Consider the following 21,821-nt stretch of genomic DNA (forward strand, 5'->3'; position numbering starts at 1 on the left):
AATCTGTTTTTTCTGAGTGTGGTATGTTTTCTATTTTATTCTCTTTAGTCATGTGTTTGACTGTTTTACTGGACCTGGCCCTCAAACTAAAGAACATAACACCTTTTAACATCATCTCTACATTCTGTACTAACTGTGGTAAACGTCATCAAAAGAAAGAACGACAGAAAGAGTAATCCATGGCATCAAATAGCAGACTTCCACGACTGAAATGTCTGGTAAATCAGTTATTTCCTTACATGGTTTTGTGTACAGCTCAATTAACCCCTCCCTCCAAACTGTCCTGTGGTGCAGAACTGAAGGTTGACCTTCAAATATATGTGTTAGCGTGACTGGCCACTGCTGCTGTCAGTCAGTTCAGCTGCCTGTGTGATTGGCCACTATCAGGCCTGCATGAGTCTGGTTGCTTGTGTAGATAAGCAATGTAAATATGCACTATATTCTATTAAGTGAGTTTTTGTCCACATCTATATAGAGATCTAGTGATATTTCTGATCATCCTGGTTACCAGACATTGTTCTAATGTTCTATGATGCCATATGATGACTGTATGGTTGTACAAATGAGAGCTTTGTTTATTTTCAGTCTCTAACTTCATTGCTTTGCTGTGTGTAATCTCACAATTAACTCCACCCAACTTTCTTCCCACCAACTACTCCGAACTCTTGGCGGCTACTTACATTCCCCAGTTGGGGTTGGTCTTGAAGGCATCTGAGGACTTCAAAATATTGTGCAGAGGCAGAAACTTAATTACCAATGGATTTGCATGGAAGCCAATAACCACCAATAATGTTCACTTTACACATATTACTAGTTTTCTTCCTACAGCACACCACAGGCAGCCTTTGGCTTACATTCAGTTTAGTGAAGCTCTTGACTTGAGTAGACTAGTGTAGAAACAAACAGGAACCTTGGTGTTGTGTTTAAGCATGTTAAGAAATTTAAAGATTGACATTTACTATGTGCATCCATACTGGAGTGTGAAATAAGTATTCTATTGATGAAAAGTCCAAAAAAATCTAACTATCCATTTCACAGTATCCACGTTTCCACACTGTTTGTTCTCTTAGACTGATTTTACTAAACAAACACAAAGACGGTCCTTAATAAGTGTATTTGGCAGCAATGGGGCTTTAAGGCTTATAAAGGCTGGGGATAATTGTTGACATTGGCCACAACATATTCATCACATGCTTGTTTGGCTTTCAAGACTGATAGACTATGCAGATAAGTGTATTCTGAAAAGTGTAGCGTTATTTTTCCAAATGTGTGATGAACACACGATGTGCAGCAGAACAGAGAAGCACTTACTGTATGTGCCAACATAAAGGGAATGCAATCTCAAAAAACATTTAAAAAAGAATGGAGCAAAGCTGAGTTCAAGTTAATGGAGTCTGACCAATCTAGTTAGCCTGTTTGGATTGTGTGTGTGTTTGTGTGTGTGATTGATGTAAATCAAGGAGCTGTACAAGACCAACAGACTTGAGTTGAGTTCACCAGCCCCACTGCCAGGCCTGCAGTACTGCTCTGACTCTGTAGGAGTCTCTTTTTCTCTCTTTGCCTGCCCTAATGGTTGTATGGACTGTTAAAACAAAAAGGAACCATTTTCTATTGTTCACTCTCTTCATTCTTTTTCCCTCTCTCTCACACACACATTTCTATGGTTCTGACAACTCACTGTCACATTTTCTCTCCTTCTCTCCCCTCTCTCTCTCTCTCTGATGTCTGTATCCTCTCTCTATCTTTGGTCAATAAAGCTGAGTTTCTCCAGTGCCCCCCCTGCAGTCTCTTGCTTGTTGTTCTTTCCATCTGTCTCTAACACTCACTTTTTCATCGGCTGCTGATAAATAGATCACAAGCTATCCTTACTGCACCCCTGTTGTACTATCCACTGCCACTAACAAACACAACACATGCACAGACACACAATCACACACTTTGCAATTAAATGTTTCTGTGCGTGTTTTCGGCAGTCATGCACGACACATAAAATTTGTTTGCTCAAGTTTTTCATGCATGTTTGTCAGGGTGTAAGGGTGAAGGATTAAGCAAGTGAAACATTTGGTAGGAGCCTATATCTTTTAATTAACGCAGGTTTTCCCATGCAAGCAGTGCACTCTGCTCTCACAGGCTTATTTACTCATTCAAATCCAAAAAATGCAGCATTAAAAACAAATCCAGTCATCAACGAAAGAAAGCTACAGTTGCAAACAATAGAGTATATTCTGTTTATAATGTACCTAATTTAATGCAATCTTTAATTGTATTGTAATGAGAAACACTGCACTGCATCTGGTTCCACACACTCAATGTAAACCCTAAACTTAAATGCAATTAAGTTAACTCTTAAAGTACTGTAGGTAGATTACACTATAGCATCATCCTGTTTTTACTGGAAATAATAATAATAATAATAATAATGATAACTGCTGTACAGGATGGTAGTACACAGATGAGCAGGGACTGCAAAGTATGACTTGCCATTGCTCATGAAAAATGGCTTCAATATAACTGCAACATTCCTCTAGGGACTCATACTGTGTCTGTTGAAGCTTAATGAGTTTACACACTGCAAAAATGATTACACTGGTATGACCATGGCAATATGAGGACTGTAAGTATTGAAAAAGATAGGAGGGAGGAGAAGTGGGTGCTGAAGGAAATAAAGTAGGGTGAAGGGTAGATAAATAGTTACAGTGGATTCATAGATTGCTGGATCAGTCTACATACTCCCATGCCCTAGTTTTGCAGAAGCTATGAGGCGCCCCCCTGGTATCATTTGCAAGTACTGCAAGAAATCATGTAACAGCATAGGATGTTCACTGACCTAACTTTACTGACAGCACTGATAAGTTCACAGTAGGGAATACAGAGGACACAAAGGGCTGGATGAGACATTGAAAAACCCTACACCTACATCACTGGGACACTAAACACTTACACAACTCTCCCAGTACACTGCATGGACCTGGAAGTGGTCACAGACTTGTTCCAGGAGACTTCAGAAACAGGACACATATGATAAATAGTGTACATACAATAAACTGCACTGTATGACTAGAACAGTATGTTAAACAGTAAAGTTGTGGCAGCAGTTACTGAGCTATCGACTGGGTGTTATCGTTCTTATGTACTGTATGATCTATAGTGGGTAGCCACATAAACATGACACAAATTTCTTTGGAGACACAATACAAAGTGATAAGAGACGTCATGAAAACGAGCTTCTGAAAACAGGACTACTATTTAGGCCACACTCTGTCTTTCTTTCCCAGCACACAGGATGAGTGTGTTTTTCGCAATAATAACATTAATTGATTTATCTTGAGACAATGACAGACTCACATCTTTAACAAAAACCAGGTCTACAGATAATTATTAACCACTCTCAATCATGTGCACACACATGACTGAATGATAATAAGAGTCAAGTGTGGAAAACAGGCTTCAATATAAGCAGTCTGCTCTAGGTAACATGTAAGGCATTTCATCTTCAGTGACATAATTCAATGAAGGTACAATAATCAGAATCAGTGTGTTATAATAACATGACTCCATGGTCCAGTCCAGTGGGTTGATCCATGATTTGGTGAATTAATTCTATAATCAAAATTTACAGTTAAACAATAACAGGACATCAGATTCAGTGCACAGATCAAGTAGTAGATAGCAGATATGTTTTTGAGATAAATGAATATTTATGATTCAAATTATATCAAACAGCAACATTTCCCTTTCCTCGTGGCATACGGTGTGTATTTTATTTGGTGAGTGTGTAGTTTTAGGTACCATAACCTGTTGGACTTGTGATGTTGTAGCAAATAAATTAGGTTTACTAGGCATATGATTAATACATTACTACTACTACAAGTACTGCTACTAATACTTCTAACATTACTGCCACTACTGCTACTGCTACTACTACGACTACTACTATTTCTAATACTCTTGCTATTACTGTTATTTAACTACTGCCAATGGTGGAACATGATTTTTTTTTTACAGTTGTAGAAATAGTAATGGCACAAGATAAAATACTCTGTTACAAAAATATATACTTTAGTAATTCTGACACTAGAAGTAACATAGCACAATATGCAGTATGCAGTTTTTAATGCTACACTTTTTTTGCAATTGTTGTAATGAGTATTGGCACTAGTAGTAGTACAGTGGCAGCAGTAGCAGTAATACAAGGAATTGCAGTAGCAGTATTAATTGAAGTGCTATTGTCAGTGGTCATAGTAGGCAAGTTAAGGCAGTAAATATTTGCAGTAATAACCTGTTTTATTCATATTTTTCTTCTCTGAGAGGAGACTAAAAGTGTATTGTCATGTGAATGCAAATACTTGAAAATTTTCAATATGACGATATCTGGCAGACAGCTTTACAGATTTGGACCCCACCACAATGACAAACACAACAAATATGTTATCATATTCACAGGTCAGAGGCATGTTTGCAAAATTAGCTTTTCAGTGTCAGATTTGCACATGAAATCTCATCCTTTTCCTTCCAAAACCAGATAACAAGATAAAACATTCTTTTGTGTGTCCAAATAAACAAAATATTTGGATAAACTTTATATAGTCTTATGATAAATGTGGTCTATTAACATATACATCAAAAGCAAGCATAAAAACATATATGTACTATACTCACAGGTAACATTATCTCAAATTTTGTTTCATCATAGGCTTTGGCCAAACACCAAGTGTTGCCGTGACAACAGCGAATGGGTATCAAGCTCCCATTCTGACCAGAAATCCTCACACTGCCATGGTAAGTAGAGTGTATGTCTGTGTGACTGTGTTTACATGTAAATATAAGGCAAACATTACTTGAATTCAATACTAGATACAACTAGTGTTTCTAAAAGATATTCCTCACACAGAAAGCATGGCTTGACCAAAAATGAGCTAGGAGCTACACCAGTGCTATCTGCCAGGAAAGATCTAAAACAGCTAATGCTGCTGTACAGAATGGGCTATTTGTTCACCTTTTACTGGCTTCCAAGCAGCAATTTCCATTATCCATTTTTTGCACTGCCACTCACTGAAATGTTGTGTGTACTAGGTGTGTGTCAGGCTGGTCTGATTTTGTCCCCCAGAAAACAGCTTCCGACTACTTTCTTTTACCTCAATGGAAAAGGTAGACAATGTGAAGCACAAATAATGGAATGAACAACAACAGTATATAGTGGTACTGTGGTATTTTTCTTATTGTTGTATATTTATGTTCTAAAAAAACAGAAATATATACAGTATATAAACTGTTTAAATATCTGTTTTTTCTTACAGAAACAGTTTTTAAGTCTGGTAAAAAAAAAAAAAATCGCAAATCTTAATCTGTAAAAATAGCAGTAACATAAAGGTTCTGGGGTACAATATTTCCCCCTTAAAGGTGTACTCAAGTAATTTAGTATCACACTTCCAAAAAAGTTGTAGGACCTATTAGAGACAGATGGAAGAAGGATGGCCATATTCTAGCTTTATTTATCCAGGGTGGTCCAATGGGAACGGTTTCATTCTCTTTTGCATGGGTGCCCTGTGCACATAGAACAATAAACTCAAAAGTCATGATTACTGGAAGCATTTGTTGTACACTTCACTGGACATATCCATAGAAGGTATAGGTGTCAAAATTGAACTAACAGAGGCCGAGATATCTTTTACTACGAGACTTTTACTTCCTAGTATGAGTCAGGACAACAAAACACTGGATCCTACACTTTTTCTACTGTTATGGTGCAAATTAACATGTTTTTTTTCATTAGGTTTATTATATTTTGTAATCCAGTCTTTTTAATATAAATTTGAAATCTACAGCTGTAATCAAACAGCCATCAAAGGCCATTGTCCAAATATTGTGATTATTTTTAGTTATTCCTGCTTGTACATGCGGGTTTACCCACTTACCACCACCACTGCCTGTTCTGGAGTGTTCTGTGTTTGTTTTTGTTTTTCTGAAAACGCCACCTGAGCACATTTGAGAGGATGGGGGACTGGAGCCGGAGGTGCAGAGGGGGAGCGCGGCGGCAGGACGGGGAAGAGGGTGAGGGAGGGCGGCTGGGAGGGCTGCTCGGGCCGGGCTGCAGCCAGATTGTTTAGCAGCTGAATAAATGAATGAGGGGCAGTACGGCGGTAACCTGATCCACGCGGGTCGGCCTCATTGTGCTTGGCTGGAGCTCGCGCTGGCGGCTCGCTCTCTGATTGTCTCTGGAACGGGACAGAAAACACTCGCGGGACCTCGCGAGCCCTGCATTATTCAGCGCGCGTGCCTCGAAAAGAGAGAAAGAGAGAGAGAGAGGAGGAGAGAGGGGGAGAGAGGAAGAGGAGGAAGAAGAGGAGATAACTAGCTAACTCTCGAGTGGAAAAGAGCTGGAGCGTAAAAAACGAGCTCGGTGTCACCCCAGTCACAAGCTGCCGTTACCGTTGTTACTACTGTTGAGAGCGCACGAGCGTCTGTCCCGTTGCTCCTCTCGTCCGTTTGTTTCATTTAACGTCCCGCCCGCCGCTGGTGCGGCAGCTGCGACCACGTTTTCCTTGTGGTGACCGCTGAAGAAGGAGACAAAGGGGACAGGAGAAGAAGAAGTAGCGGTCAGCAGGTCGGTTACCGTGTCCGCCGTTAAAGCTAATCCTGGTTATTAGCCGTTAATTAGTCGGTCCTAAGGAGCTCCCGAGAATCAGCGCTCTGCTACGCATCTTTCTCCAAACAGGTAGACTGAATTAAAACCAAACATTACGGACATGTATTTTAACCGAAGTTATCGAGAAGTCATTGGGAGCGATATTGAGTGAAAGTGAAGAGTATAGGTGGAGGGTGTGTGGGCTTTATTTGCATGCTAACAGAGTTGTCAGCTATGAATGTGTTTGCCTGTGTGCTGGTGATTAGAGACAAGAGTCTGTAATTACACTGATTGGCTTTAAAGAGGGGAGGACACAGGATACAGCACCCTCCTGTCCTGAGAGGAGCATCCAGAGCAGGTCAGTGGACCAGACTGTGCTGCAGTAGTCTCTGTCTCATTCTGCTGCTCTTCCTCCTCTGCATCACTTTAACCTACATACAGCAATGACCTTAACCTGGTTACCACCACAGAGACAGTCTTCTTGTAGCTGTCGCTTGTCATATTCCTCCCCACAAATGCTGTTCAATGGGATTTCTGACATAAATACTACTGCTGTTGTAAAAACCTTTGATAAAACATCAGCATATTATCAAATTCAGCCTCTCTCCTGCCAAAAAACTTATGGGTTGCATTTAAAAATCCTAATATTTTAAAAAGATGGAAAGTGGAGTCAATCACAGAAGTGCTGCTACAGAGTAGCAGCTGATCAAACCAAAGAGAGAGCTGGCACGTGTTCAGAGCAAACCACCTGAAGCCAGACTTCTTTTATTTGCTCCAGATTTGCTTATGCTGAATTTTTCTTTTTCTGTAGCTGTTGCCAAGCAACTTGCACTTGATAGCAGACTTTGACAATGTTCATGTTCATGTCAGTAAGGGATGGACTTTGCCATGCTGATTGGCTGCTGGGTATTTTTGTCTTCGGGGCATGGATAAAACACATCAGAGGATCTTTTAGTTTAGACAGAGTACCTAGCTGCACATTCATAATGCAGAAATGTTACACTTAAATATCCCATTACTATTGCATTTAACAAAAGCTGCTGTCAGAATAACTTGAAGCGGAAAAAACTATTTACCTTGACCCTGTTTTCCAATCACTTTTAATTATGCTGATTGATTTTACTTCTCTGTTGAGTTACTGACATTATGCCTGAGTGCAGCTTATCAGTCCAATGTTCTGATGGAGGCTTCAGAGGTTAATATATCTCTGGCAAGAGGAAGCAAAGAACATTAAACAGTATGAAAAACCCATAGCTTCAGATCATGGGTAAATTGCAGAAGAGCTTACTTCACTTAAAGCAATAAAATGAAATGCTGGTTAGATTTGATCAGTAAGATTTGAAATGGAAGAGTTAACAAGGCCATGGTGGATGTTTGAGTCAGTTTTAATCCCCACTCTGCATTTAGAAAAGCTCAACAGCTGTGCTGTCTGTTTTATTTGGTCACCATTTGAATCTGGCTGCAGATTCTGGAAATAACGAAGTGAAGCAGTAAACTGCCAATTCAGACACAGCGCTTGTTAATACTTCTGCTAGGCCCAGGGACAGAAAAAATACAGCAGCATGCCAAATGAAATTGATGGTCAATAACACAAGGTCTATGCCACATACTAAATTTCTCATTGAGGCAGTCAGTGCCTGTTAGTGTAACTCAAGGTTTCTGTGTGTTTGTACAGGCTGGAAGTGTGTGTGCATGCGTATGTGTAGTGGAAGTATATTTTCACTCCTTTCTCTCAGCCCCATAGACTGTGTGACAGCACTGACAGGAACAACAAAGTTATCAATGATGTGTTCTTCCTCCAAACCTCACCCTCTTCCCAGAAGATATACACACACATACACACACACACACAAAATCACAGGTTACATAACAGCAGCATCTTGTGGAGCCACGAGTACACATGAGAAGGAAATGGGAATATGGTACAAAAGGACAGATGGGATAAGAGAGTCCCACATGATGACTAGAGACAATGGGTAGAAGGAGAGATAAAGGGCATTGCAGGTGTGTGTCTCAGTGTGTGTGTGCATTTTGGGGGTAGTTGGAGTGAGGAAAATGTGAGGGAGAGAGGGAGGTGGAGGATCCTAGTAGGAAGTCTGTTTAGCCTCACACAGCTCCAAATGTTGTTGACATTAACTGGCTGATGGCCTTTCAATGGCTGATCTGTTGATGGGCCTCTACTGGCTGTGTTCCAGGAAGAGGGTGATACTCCGCCTTGTGTTATTGGGTGAAGTCCCTAACATCAACTCAGTGGTTTTCAGATGGACACAAATGTCATTGATACACACACACTGTGATATCTTTGAGTTGTACCACATTGTGGGTGATATAGAAGAAGAAGAAGAAGAAGTACTTTATTAATCCCCAAGGGGAAATTCAGTTGTTACAGCCGTTATTAAATTTGAGATTATTTAAATTATATTGATTAATAGTAATTCATAAAGTAATTAATAAAGTAATTAACTATTTATTTGGGGGGGTTTGTGTGTGTATGTGTGTGCGCGCTTGTGTGTGCATTATTGTTTATATTGAGGAATTATAGAGTATATACAGTATATACAGCATGCTGTCGCCCCTCAGGTCACAAATGTAATATGTTTGGTATCAGCTGACAATGAGTGAATGACATGAATAGGAAAGAAATGTGGCTTGAGTGTTTGTCGCTAGAAGTCATGTGAGTGCCCCTCAGGCCAGCTATTAGACTGAGATTTGAAAATAATTTTCCCAGCATCTAAACAAAGATTCTTCATGTTTGTGTATGTCTGAAGTAGCTGGAATTTTAAGTATATATTTAGGGTGTGAATGACACTAGTGGTTATTTTTGTTTACCACGTGATGGCAACAAAAAGACACATAGTTGGATCTGTGTCTGATGGTTTCTGATTTGTTTCTCCTAACCTATTCTTTGATAATACAGCAAAAAAAAGGTTTGGTATAGTTAAGGTCAGAATAAGCCTATTTCATAATAATGTGAAGGAATGAAAGAAATGGAATGAAGGAATGAAAGAAAAATGTTTGAATGAAACACTTTACGAGGTCAAAGAGTCATTTTTTGTCACATTCCATCTTCAAAGTATTTTGTTCTGTTTTGGCACTTGTATTCCAGAAAGGAAGAGATCTGGAGAGATGCAGGAAATCCAGCAATACAACCCAGCCATGTGATGGCCACCATTACACAACCTCCACCATCTACTATTGTCCACTACATCCACTGACTATTGTTGTACTATGCAACAAAAGTCATTCATTTAACACAAAGCAAAGCATAAATCCCCTGCCTGCACAAATACTGTTTACAACAAACATATAACCAAAGAAAATGCCGTGGAATGGGACATAATTAAGAAAGCTGTATTTGAACAGAACATTTCTTACTAAAATGATGTAAATGGGCTTATAATTCTCTTAGAGCAGCAAAGAAAGCTAAATAACCTTCATTTTTTTCCACATAAGAGGTCACAATAAACAAGATTAAAAACTACACCAGAGACTTTAGGTGTAATTCCAGGAAGTCAGCAGGAAGGTTAACCTCCAATGTCAGGGTTTCGTCTCACTGCTGTGTGTTGATGGTGAAAAGCTGCAGAAGTCTCTTTATCACATTCCAGCTTTAGACTGGAATGTCAGCACACCATTTGGGCTTTAGCTGTTGCAGAATGTGTGAGGGGGGCTTGGGGGTGCTGTCAGCTGAGTGGGTGTTATCGTTCTTTGTGAGAGACCGGCTGAGCTGTGGGACCCTCAAAATTGATGCATTTTTAGGAGGTGATGTTACTTCTACTTCAGGGTCTGTTTTAAAAATGATGTATATTTGAGGTCCAGCCATCTGGTTTGTATCTGTACCTATGGGAAAAGAATCTTAGCTATCAACGAGTCTAGGACACTTTAAGTGCCCAATGCCACAAGAAAAATCTCTAAAGCGTCTATATGTCGTATATGTCCTTCAGGATGGGCCTCACAGATTTACAGGCAGCAGTGTACAGACCTCTAGGGTGCAACTCTCACTTTTTTCAACTGCAAATCTCCCCCTAGGAACTAACTGCTGCTAGCATGTTCACAGTTTCTCTCTCAGATGATTGAAATAAGTTCAGAGATGTACTTGCCTGTTGCTGGATGGTTGTCCAGTAGCATCAGTAACAAGTCAGAAGTGGATAAATGAGAGGATGTGAAAGAGGTGACACCAAAATAGATTGTGATTACAACACCTTATCCTGAAATAATTCATGGAGTTTACTGAATGCGACCGACTCTGTAACAGAAGTTTGAAGTTTTGGGGTTTGTTGTCTTTTAAAGTCAGCAAACGGTTAGGACTGATTTTGGATTAATTCAAGACTCTGAGTTTAAGGTGAAGCATGTGAGGACAAACCTTATGTTTATTTGTTTTCTGAATCAGCGTTTTATAATCTGCACAGAATCAATGGTATTTCTTTGAAACCAGTGAAAATAGCACAGGATGGAAAAAAGTAAATAAATGGTAAATAGTGTAATTGTCAGGCTTAGACATGATGCGCTGCCACATGCTGTTTTCTTCCTGTGTGAAGCCTCCCTCCTCTGTCTAAATACTGCAGGCTAATGAGCTGTTTTCCGGAAATAGACAGGTGATTACCACACTGCTCCTCTCAGTGTGAGGCAGAGCAGATATAGTTAATACTGTAAGCTAACACTGGATTCACTCTTAGGATGACCGTGGTAATATGCTATGGCTGATGGTTGCGAATAAGCTAAAGCTATAGGTCTTAAATAGCTTTTTTTTTTTAATTTTGCTGTGGCTGGGTCAGCTTTTGCCATGCAGAATCAAGATGTGCAGATGGGATGCTATTTCTAGAAACAGTGCAACAGAAACAGTGGTGATGGATAGTAAGGTCAGACACCACTCCTGATAAGCTCACCGTATTAGCAGTGTTGTCAGCCTGCATACACATAGTTTGATTTTAAATACTAGCTGTCTTTGATGTTTCTTTGTGTCACAGTGTAGTGTACTAAGTCACCTATCTTCTGTATTTACCTCTAACACAAACAGTGTATTTAAGGGCGTACTAACTTTTAAATGAGTACTTTACCTAATTGTTTGCTACCTATAAACTTAAAGTGGCAACATGGGCCTGCGATTTTTGTTTATAGAAAACAAAAAGAAACCAACAACTGATTCAGCAATTGCTTTGTGACACTGCAGAAAAAAAAACACTCTTTGAATGTATCATACAACCTGATCTAATTTTAAAACAAATGGTCTCCTTTCCCTTTAGATAAAATCCAGAGAAACGTTTACAGCCTATGCTATTTTCTCACTGTGTGGTCTGGGACAAAAATACCAAAATGGGCTGATTCATGCTGAGAAAGGATTAGAATTATATGCTCTGTGGCTTTTTTTTCACTCTCACACACACTCACTGGGTCACACTCAACTCACATGCACACACACACCAGCACATCCTCAAAATCCTCAGACTCAGCCATCCATGGGTCCCACTTTATGCCTGACCTCAACGTATTTTTTAAGTTATTTTAACTCGTATTTCTATGGTAATGTCTGTCTGATGCTCATACTTTTTTGTTCAGTGGTTACCTATGTTAGTAACACATTTGTTTGGGAGTAAAAGTTTATAAAGTTTAACAATTGATGAGTCATTACACAGTGTAGCCATTGGGTAGTGTATTAAAATGGTTGTTGTTACTGAATTGTCGGGTTTGTTGTGTGTAGTGTGATAGGAAACAAAGTCATAGTGTGTGCTAGACTAACTACAGGAGAGATCTGCACTGTTACATAACCAGGGGAGGCTAAGGAAAGGAAGGAAAGGGAACAGTTTTCCAAAAAAAAAAAAAAAAAAAAAAAGGAATTGTGCCTCCATATTTCCAGTTTGGCCAAGTGGTCATGGCATTTTGTAAGTGGCTATAAGTGGAAAATCACAGGTTATATTATATAAAGTGAGAACATTGAAATTGAATAGTTTTGACTGATTATAGTCTTACTAATATACCTACACATAGATTTGCATATAACAGCAAATGAAAGCAGGCTTCTATAATATCCACATTACTTCTGATTTAAGATGTCTGGTCCATTTAGTTGCCTGGACACTAATCAAATGAGGCAATTACATCTTATGGCTTTATACTGTCTTCTTGGTTCCTTCTGGCAGAGGTCAGTAACTTTTAATAAAATTATTTCCAGTCAATAATGTGTCAAGCAGTATAATTTGCAACAGACTGTAATTATTGCTAAATAAAGCTGTTCAAGGCGATCAGGATGACCTCTATTTTGCATAGATGTCTTAACTTTTGAAGCACTTTACATTAACTGTCACAATACAACCATAGTGCACCATTTCACCAGTCAACCAGCCCAGGAAAGTACAGTTTGTTTTACTTTCACAGTATGAAATATTCTTGTGCACACAGCTCTAGGCCTAGGGGAAAAAAACAGTTGTTCTTTTTACTCAGTCCAGAGTAATAATGTGTGGCTGTTCAGTGTTACTACTAGACAGTGTTTTGTCCCAGTTAGTCCTGTACTTGTGCTGGGAGTGTTAATTTGGCTCTCTTTCTTGTGCTTGGAGAGCTTGTGTACACAACTGGTCACACTCTCTGACTGCAGGTCTTTCTGCTGAAGACGTGCATTTGCGTGTGTGTGTGTGTGTGTGTGTGAGAGAGAGAGAGAGAGAGGGGATTTTAGCATTAGTATTCAGCCTAGAGAGCCTCACCAAAGCGCCTGTTGGGTTCTTTGTTGCTGTTCCATGGAGGGGTCTTTAGGGGGTCTGGGTTGTGTGTGAGTGGTGTCATGAGATCTTTCGAAAGGGACACAAATAACTTGCCATGAGTCCAGACATGCAGTGTGTTTCTCTGTAAAGCTCAAACCTAAAAGATATTTAGTATGATTTCAGTCTGGTTGTTGTTTCAGGCTCTCTGGCAATGGGTAGGTGAAAATCGCCTTCATTATTATTCTTTTGTAGTGTTGCAGTATGTCCCTGTGCTTGCGTGTCTGTATGGAGCAGGATGGAGATGCACAGTTGGTACATCTTAGCCTTATTTTACTAGGCCTTCTGAAACAAGGATGAACATTGTTTTAGTGATTCTGTATGACTTGGCTTTGAAATGCATAAATTCAGCCCATATATTTTGCCTCATGCTGACCCCTGTGGCCTTCACATCATGCTGTTAGCGGTTTTTGTTTGTGTGTGTTTTCTAGCAGGTGGCCTCTAGCTTTGAGTGTGTATGTCCTGTACTCAGCGGCCATTTCCGTGGATAGGTTCCTGGTTTCCTGTTTAGATGACCTGTGAGCTGTGATAGGCTTTTATCCAGTGAGTGGCTTCCTTTACATTGCAGTGTCATTTTGTTTCATTTTCTAAAAAGGCTGCACTTCTTGTGTTCAAATTTATCACACTGTTGTCATTTGGCAAAGTTTGAGTGTTTTGTAACATTTCTGACATTCAGTGTTAGATGCAAAATTCTAGTGGAAATTATTGAAGATTAAATAACTATCCGTCCCTGGTTCAGGTAAAAAAGTTCAAGTTGTGAACACAAAAAACCCAATGATTCTCCCGTGTGGTGATTCTAAATTTGGTTGTGTTTGACTAGTGACATAAACTCACACATGCAGATGAAGAAACAGGCCCTGAAGCTTCCTTGGACCTAATTAGTAAAATAGGGAATGTGTGTCCTATTTATGTGTGTTTATGGGGATTCGTGTTCTTCTGGAATGCTGCAGTGTATAAGTGTGTCATTCTCCGTGTGTCTGATCAATCATGATCAACTTCCGGTACATAAGATCACTCGGGGCACTAGTCTTTATTGACTCGATAGTGTTGTCCCAGTTCCGTGTATTCACACGCTAACATGAACAAACCCTGCACATACTGTATGTGTCCAGTATTCTCAGTTTGTCCGGACTCTATGGTCATTACCTGTTCCCTTTATAAATCACCAGCACAGACGAAATGACCATAACAGGTCTCTGTTACAACCCATCCAGGAATTAAACTCCCCAGTGCATGTGCAATAATTAGGTTACTGTCCTAATTTTCTGTGACCGATTTTCTACAGTCTTATGGCTCAGATATTTCAAGCCTGGGAACTCACTAAGAACTTGTGGTTTGTCATTTCCATCAGGGACAATTGAAAGGGACAGGAGTAAAAACATTTGCTTTCAGTGGCAAAGCTCAAATTTAGTTTCTGTGGTGTGTTTTATTGGCATCGCTGTGAATTCACAGTTAGATGACGAGGGACAGCTACTGTTTGTCACAGTGTGACATAATGCACAGCAGATACTTATTCATACTTATTCATACTTAGAAAAAGCTTTCTGAACTTGAATCACCCTTCATCTCAAAGTGCTACGATGATTTCAGTTAGTTTTCAGTTGGATACACGGTGACATGGGCATTATCCCTTGAAGTTACCAGACAATGAAAAGAAGACATTTATTATTAATGTGTATAACAATTTCTTGCAGTCGAAACAAGGTCACGTTCACAGCAGAGATGTGGAAGATCACTAACTAGAGCAAATGGAAACGTGCTCAGACAAGATGTAATATGTGTCAAATGTAGAACTCCTTCATTGTTTGCATATTTGGCTTTAAAAATGTATCTTTCTAATATTACCTGCTGAAATGCAGTCTGAAATCAACACCTTGATCGTAGCGCCATCCTCCATCATTTAGCAGCCGCGAACACAATATTGCTAATTGCTCTTGTAAATTCAAGGAAAGTGTTTCCAGTTCCATTGCACCTTGTTGTAGTGTTTGTGAGCAGAGAAAGTGAACCATGACTCAAGTCAGCTCTGGTTTCCACCTGTCTGATCCTGTGACCCAGTACATACACACTCACACCACACAGACACACTCAGGTAGCCTTCGAGTGACCCTAAGACATTGAGCATTTTATTTAATACTTTCAGTCCAAAAATTGACAGATCTTGTTTCTTTCAGTAAATGTTACTTTTGTCAATACTGACAAGTTTCTGAAACAGTCTTGAGACCAATTTGTCTACTCTAAAAACACTAATAATAAAATGCGTTACTCTGCAATAAGGCAGGATCAGGCAGTAGGTGTCATTTCCTCCCATTTTATTAGGCAGTGAATGCGACTAGTATATCATTCTAACCTTCATATGAGATCGAGTCAACAGTCCACATACTGATGACAGAAGAAAATTCCAATACTCCCTTGTCACCTCCTCCCTTTTCTTCAGTCATCATGTCCTCGTCATTGCCTCTGCCTGCCGCTATCTCCTCAGGAGCTCTCGGTTAAAGGGAAATGGGCGAGCGACATATGTACGGTGTGGGGAAAGAGAGGGCTCTGCCTTACACAGGAAAGGAGCCACAGGGTGGATGTTTTCAGTTTGTGTGTGTTTAAGAGCCTGCACAGAAGGGGTCTTTGTGCGTGACACATACACATTCACACACTTCGCCCATGACCTCACAGCTTACAGAGCAGCCGTCAGGAATGTTACTGAGAAAGGAGAGGCTTTGTGGAGGAGAGGAAAGAGATGGGAGGGGAGGAAAAGGAGGAGAAGAAGAGGAGGAAAGGGCTTGGCCAGGGAAAAGTTCGGCACTCCTACTATCAGGACGGACCAAGGCTGGACTGAAGTGAGCGGAAAGCTAGGAAAGCTTATGAAGTATGTAAAAATAACACATACATGGGTGCTAGAACTTATTATATAGCAGAACTGAAAGAATCAGGCTTTTGAAAAACACACATTGGATCACTCAAATAGACTGATCACCTGTTGAGACACAAGGTGCTTGTTAGAGTAGCAGGTAAGTACTAACCCTACTCGGCTTTGTTAGTTTATGGCATTCTTAAATTATTATATAGATTATGTTTATGTGATTCTGATGTTGTGCTAAACATTATCACATAATGTTGTGACCACAGAAACTGCTCACTTCAGCCTCTGCAGACTTAGACATAAATTATTCTTCTGTTCTGACATTATGTTTATTGCAGCTGTTAGCTCCCTCCATTAGCCCACCTGTCTTCCTGTTGACACTGCCAGCTGCTTACTCACTGCACTGTTAATGTAGCCAGTTTGCCAGCGATGTACCATTGCTGTTATTCAGTATCATCAGCCTGTCTCAAGAGAGGGCTAGCTGAAATCATGAATAAGTAGTGGATTAGCACTATTTGGTCTGGTCTCACAGTCCAGTATATGAGAACACTGGGCCAAACCAGCAGCAGGCTCCAGTTACTGTAGAGTATCATATTTAGTGAGGAAACGGAGCCGGGAACATTGACTGCACAGGAACTTAATGTGTGTGTCTGTGTGTGTTTGCATGTGGCTATACATTATCAGGCTTTCGTTTTTACTTTTGCTGTGTGTCCTGGCTCCAGTGTGTACTCTAACAGAAGACAATGACGTCATATTGAGGACATGAAAAATGTGTTTGTCTGTGATATAGAGAGAAACCACAACACAGAGATGTAAGCAGAGTGTGTTAACTTCCAGCCAGGGAAGGCTTTGGATGTTTTATCATTTTGGTAAATGTGTTGTTGCTTACATACCCCCACCCTATGTGTCTCAGGCATGCAGCTGAGTGTGATTGTTTATGTGTGTGTGTGATTTTTGTGCATCACAGTAAGAGCGTAAGCATTTCCAGATGTGGTTGAAATGGCGACAGGCAGAGAATGAGACAGCAGAACAGAAGACTGTAGCCTAGATGGACTTATGATTTTCTATGCTGATTCCCACCCTTTTTAATAACACTTCCAGTTACGGTGCATACATAACCACTGGATAAATGTGGAAAGTCGATTTTCTCCTGCAGTTATGGTTCTGAAACAGAAAACTTAAACTACTACATTTCATAAAGGATTATTTTAAGAAATCTAATCCCAACCCTACTCTAAACTTTTAACCTGTACATTGACTATAAAATTATTTCATTGTCACTATAATCTTAACTTTACTCCAAAAATCCAACTCTACACAGACCTGAACGAATATATTCAATATTTACTCTGATCTGACTGAGTCCTTTTTTTTTTTTAACTTTTTTGGTAAGGATACTAAAATATTTATATGTTTCAGGCACATCATGCAGAATTCGAGCATTTTCATACAGTTACATGATTTTTTTTCTGCACATGCACACAACTGCCCAAATACCAACAAACATGCACACATACACAGTTTGCTTCTTTAGCTGGCCAGGCGGATTGTTCAGTGTCCCTCATCGCAAGTCCAAGTGTTGACGACAGCTATGCATGGAATGTCAGAAACACACACATGAATACACACCTACTTTACAGATGCACACACTTGAAAAAACACACTTGTACATGCATGCGCCTCTGCACAACTACACATTAATTTTTGTCTATGTGTAGCAGAATAGTTTTTGAGACATTCCTGTACTGTTTTCCTGAGGCGGTAACGGGATATCCTCCCCTTCTGTACTGTCCTGCCTGCTGGACACACTCGTACCCACACACATACATTCCTACACATTCACACACATATAGTATAGACAATAGGTCAAATACAACAAGACAGAAGATCTTGTCTGTACGAGTATAAACAGAAGTGAGAACCATTCCTCACATCGTCGCTAATATCATGAACCAGGTGAAAAATCATTTGACTTGTTGATGGGCAGAGTGAGGGAGTGTGAGAAGAAAACATGAAAAAATGGTGGAAATACTACAGCAGTTTAGATATTTCTGTAATATTTTATCTCAGTCATAGTGTTGTTAAAGAAATAATTCAGAAATTAAAAGTATCTTGTGGCTAACAACATAACTCAATGACCACTGAAATTGGTAATAAAATTGGGCTGTTGTTATTTCACCATTTGCTAGTAGTGCTAATAGCTTTAAGGATAGCTGTAGTCGTCACTGGGCCATCACTTTGGTGCAAAATCTCAGCAGCTGTTGGATGCATTGCCATGGAAGTTGGTATGTCCATTCCTACATTTTTTACGATGAATTGTAAAAACGTCCTTTGATCTGGTGTCGCCTTGGACTGTGAAAAATTGTGGAAGATTTTTCATTTTATGGACACACAGTTTCAACAGTTAATTTTCTTATTTAATTTTTATTTACCAAATAAAAACACTTGTATAAGGGCATTAACTCATTTTACACTGGAAGGCTGAAGTCCTGTTCTAGGAGAATGTCTTTATTCTAGTGTATATGTATCACATTTTATTTCATGTGACAGTATAAAGTGGGGAATTTCCCTTTGACTGGTCTGATTCCAGATGGGTCACCAAAATGCCCTCAGAGAATATCTTTCTTATTTTTCATGGTAGAAAAAAGAGGCTAGAAGGGAGGAGGCATGTGAACTGAAGAAGACGTGAAGTGTTGCTTGAGTATTAGGGAGACAAGAAAAGGCTTTTTGAGGAGAAGCAGTGTTATAATCCACCATGTGATTGGAATGACCATCACTCCTTCACTTAAACAGTCCCAGAGAAGAAGAGAGGAAGAAAGGGGATTCAGCAGAAGACATGATAAGGACTAATAACTTGAAAAGGAGAGAGGATAGATGGAGGTAGACAAGGAGAGGAAGGGGGCTAAAAAGCAAAGACATCCTCCTTATGGCTGTGTGTGTTTTAACTGAACAGTGAACCAGTTCACTGAAGTGATCCTCATTAAATTCCCACACACAAACTCACATGTTAATAACTCCTCCTGGAAGTAAACACAGAGAAGAGGAGTAAAAGGTGCACGGCTGTTATACAGGAAGCCAATAGGGTATTTGTTAGTTGTTCAAACAGAAAGAAAGGTCAGTAAAGACAGGGATGTAATGGTGGGTCTGGAATGTGTCGGATGGATGGTTCACAAACAAAAAAGGTCACAGGTTTGATCCCTGTGTGCTAGTATGTTTGTCACGATACTCAGCCCAACTTGTGAATTTCTTTCCTGCATAAATCCAGTAAAGGGTAAACAATTATGTTTATTACTTTAGAAAACAACATTTTTAATAAAATGAGACCTCTAAATGTAGGCTATTAAAAAAATATGTCTAAGTACAAAAGAAAACATGATTGATGTAACATCACAGTAGGTGGTTGTAATGTTTTCAGTACACACTCACAGGTTCATTTGAAGCTATTTAGAAAGACGTATTACATTTTGAAACCTTGTTTCTTCTGTCTGGCAGTTATACAGTTAGTTGCAACATGCTCTGTCAGTGGGGAATTTTATGTTTTGGAAGTTAATGAAACATATTACTTCCTGTCATAACAACCACTGGCCTGTAATATAAAAACACATTAGTTGGGAAAGTGCCCAGTGATGAGGCAAGATCACAAAATTCAACAACCGTTTTTACAGCCACATACTATAAAGCATGAAATAATGTTTTTGGTTATTCTTACCTCGCAATTGTAAAAGCTCAAGATACTTCCTATATTTCAATTTCTCTATAAGCTATGAAAAATCATCTGTCCTCCCTATTGTCTTGGGTGTTTGGGTGTCAAAAAATGTCAGTAATGCCAAGTTTCCTGCAAACTAAAAAGTGACAGAGAGAAGAGTGAAGATACAGCAATGTTCAGTACTGTTGAACATCCTGTTTGTGTTTTGTTTTGAAGCAATGTGGGACTTGGCGCCCCTCAGTGGAGAGAACCACTCAAAACACCCTTCTGCTGCTGCAGAGGTTGAACTTTTCACATTGTACTGGTGCAATGCAGGCAGACAGATTTACTGTATGTGTGTCACATGTGTCTGTATGACATGTATGTGGTGTCTTAGAGAGGTTAGGAACTGTCTGCTGTCTGAAAAAACTGAAAGTGGTTTTTAAACATTGTAATTTCTGATTAGGCAAATGTTGTTAAATCGATCATCAGACAGTCTGCTCAGTATCTCTAACTACACATCTTTTGAATGTGTTTTGCTGCAGAAATCATGCCAGGCTGTTGAGGATGTCAGTGACACGATACCAAGAGAGCGAGCCCTGAAGAGCGTCAGTTTCCAGGAATCAGTCAGCGTCATCACTGACAGACTTGCAACTATGGAATTGGAGAGCCAGCAGAACCAACATGGTTGCCTCAGCAGCCCCAGTAACCAAGCCCATAATGCAGTTGATGTGAAAACAGAGACTCCTGACAGCGAGGTGGTGCAAGTAGGCTAATTCAGCTTCTCTGAATAATCTGTTTTATTTCCTATAATGGGGCATTCATCAACACCAAAAACTAATTTCTTTCTTTCTGCATCTTTCTGTTTATGCCTGCCTCTATGTTACCTATATGTTCTGCTGTGAAAAATCTGAATATTTTGCCATGTCACTGAGGCAAATGTACTGAATGTACTGTAATAATTTGGAAATGTTCTCATTTCTTTCAAGGAGATCCGCTACCTGGACCAGGTGTTAGACGCAGCCTCAGAAACATCCACCAATGGAAATTCCTCCCCTTCAGACCATGCCAAACCAATCACCATCGATGGAACTTCTCCTTCTGTCCGAGTGCCAGCCTCTTCTCCTGTCAGTCACCAGTCGATCACTGTGGAGGGACAGAGACAGACCACGTTCCTCCACAAGGAGGACTCTGCTCTGAGAACCAACGGGCATGTTCAGGAGGACGACAACCGACCGAGGTTTGAGCTGAGAGCATTTCAGGAGGAGAAGCGGCCAGCAAAACTCTTCTCCCCTGGAGAGGAGCAGCAGGTCAGGGTGACGAGGAGACGACCCTCTGAAGAGGTAAACTGTTAGATCATGGATCCAATAACAACAGATATGCTATTCAAACACACACTGACAAATCAATACATTGATTTGAGTGATTGCCACTTAAAGTCAGAAAGTACAAGTGCAATGAAGCTAATGCTAATGGCAGTTTTACTAGGGATTCTGTATATAAATACCAGCTCCTGTGTTGTTTGCCCTGTCAGGTTCAGGAGCTGGAGCGTGAGCGTCAGGAGCTGATCAGAGACCAGGCAGTGAAGAAAAACCCCGGGATTGCTCAGAGATGGTGGAACCCCCCACAGGAGGTACCCCCCTATTCAATCTTTGTTTCCAACCTGAACTTCACTGACTCCCTGACAAACTGATTAACTGGTTCTTTGTTTCAATCAATCACTGAAACACTCAAGGTTCCTTTGGAAGAGCAGCTGGAAGCAGAGCAACTTCAGTCGCTCAGGAAATACCAGGAGAGAAAACAGCAGCGACAGACTCATACATATACTTACACACAGGTAACACAGGATATAAAGATGTTATTAGGGTCATGTACCAGTATTATATTTATAGAGCTTTTATGTTTAAGTTG

The 21,821-nt window shown here is 40.0% G+C and overlaps 1 protein-coding gene across 4 annotated transcripts in view; it reads left to right on the forward strand.

Annotated features, from left to right (window-relative positions):
• The window catches only part of palm2akap2 (PALM2 and AKAP2 fusion), a 56,843-nt gene that overhangs the window by 28,135 nt on the left and 6,887 nt on the right, over positions 1-21,821 (forward strand). For 2 of the 4 annotated variants that reach the window (XM_026298421.2, XM_026298424.2), the window contains exons 8-12: positions 4,694-4,779; positions 20,456-20,677; positions 20,900-21,253; positions 21,445-21,543; positions 21,646-21,747. In XM_026298421.2, coding sequence (XP_026154206.1) covers positions 4,694-4,779; positions 20,456-20,677; positions 20,900-21,253; positions 21,445-21,543; positions 21,646-21,747 — 863 coding nt within the window. The remainder of the gene's footprint in view (positions 1-4,693; positions 4,780-20,455; positions 20,678-20,899; positions 21,254-21,444; positions 21,544-21,645; positions 21,748-21,821) is intronic. The other 2 variants (XM_026298422.2, XM_026298423.2) reach the window with 2 other exon arrangements.

Source organism: Mastacembelus armatus, chromosome 12 (assembly GCF_900324485.2).
Source record: "Mastacembelus armatus chromosome 12, fMasArm1.2, whole genome shotgun sequence".
Taxonomy (NCBI): Eukaryota; Metazoa; Chordata; class Actinopteri; order Synbranchiformes; family Mastacembelidae; genus Mastacembelus; species Mastacembelus armatus.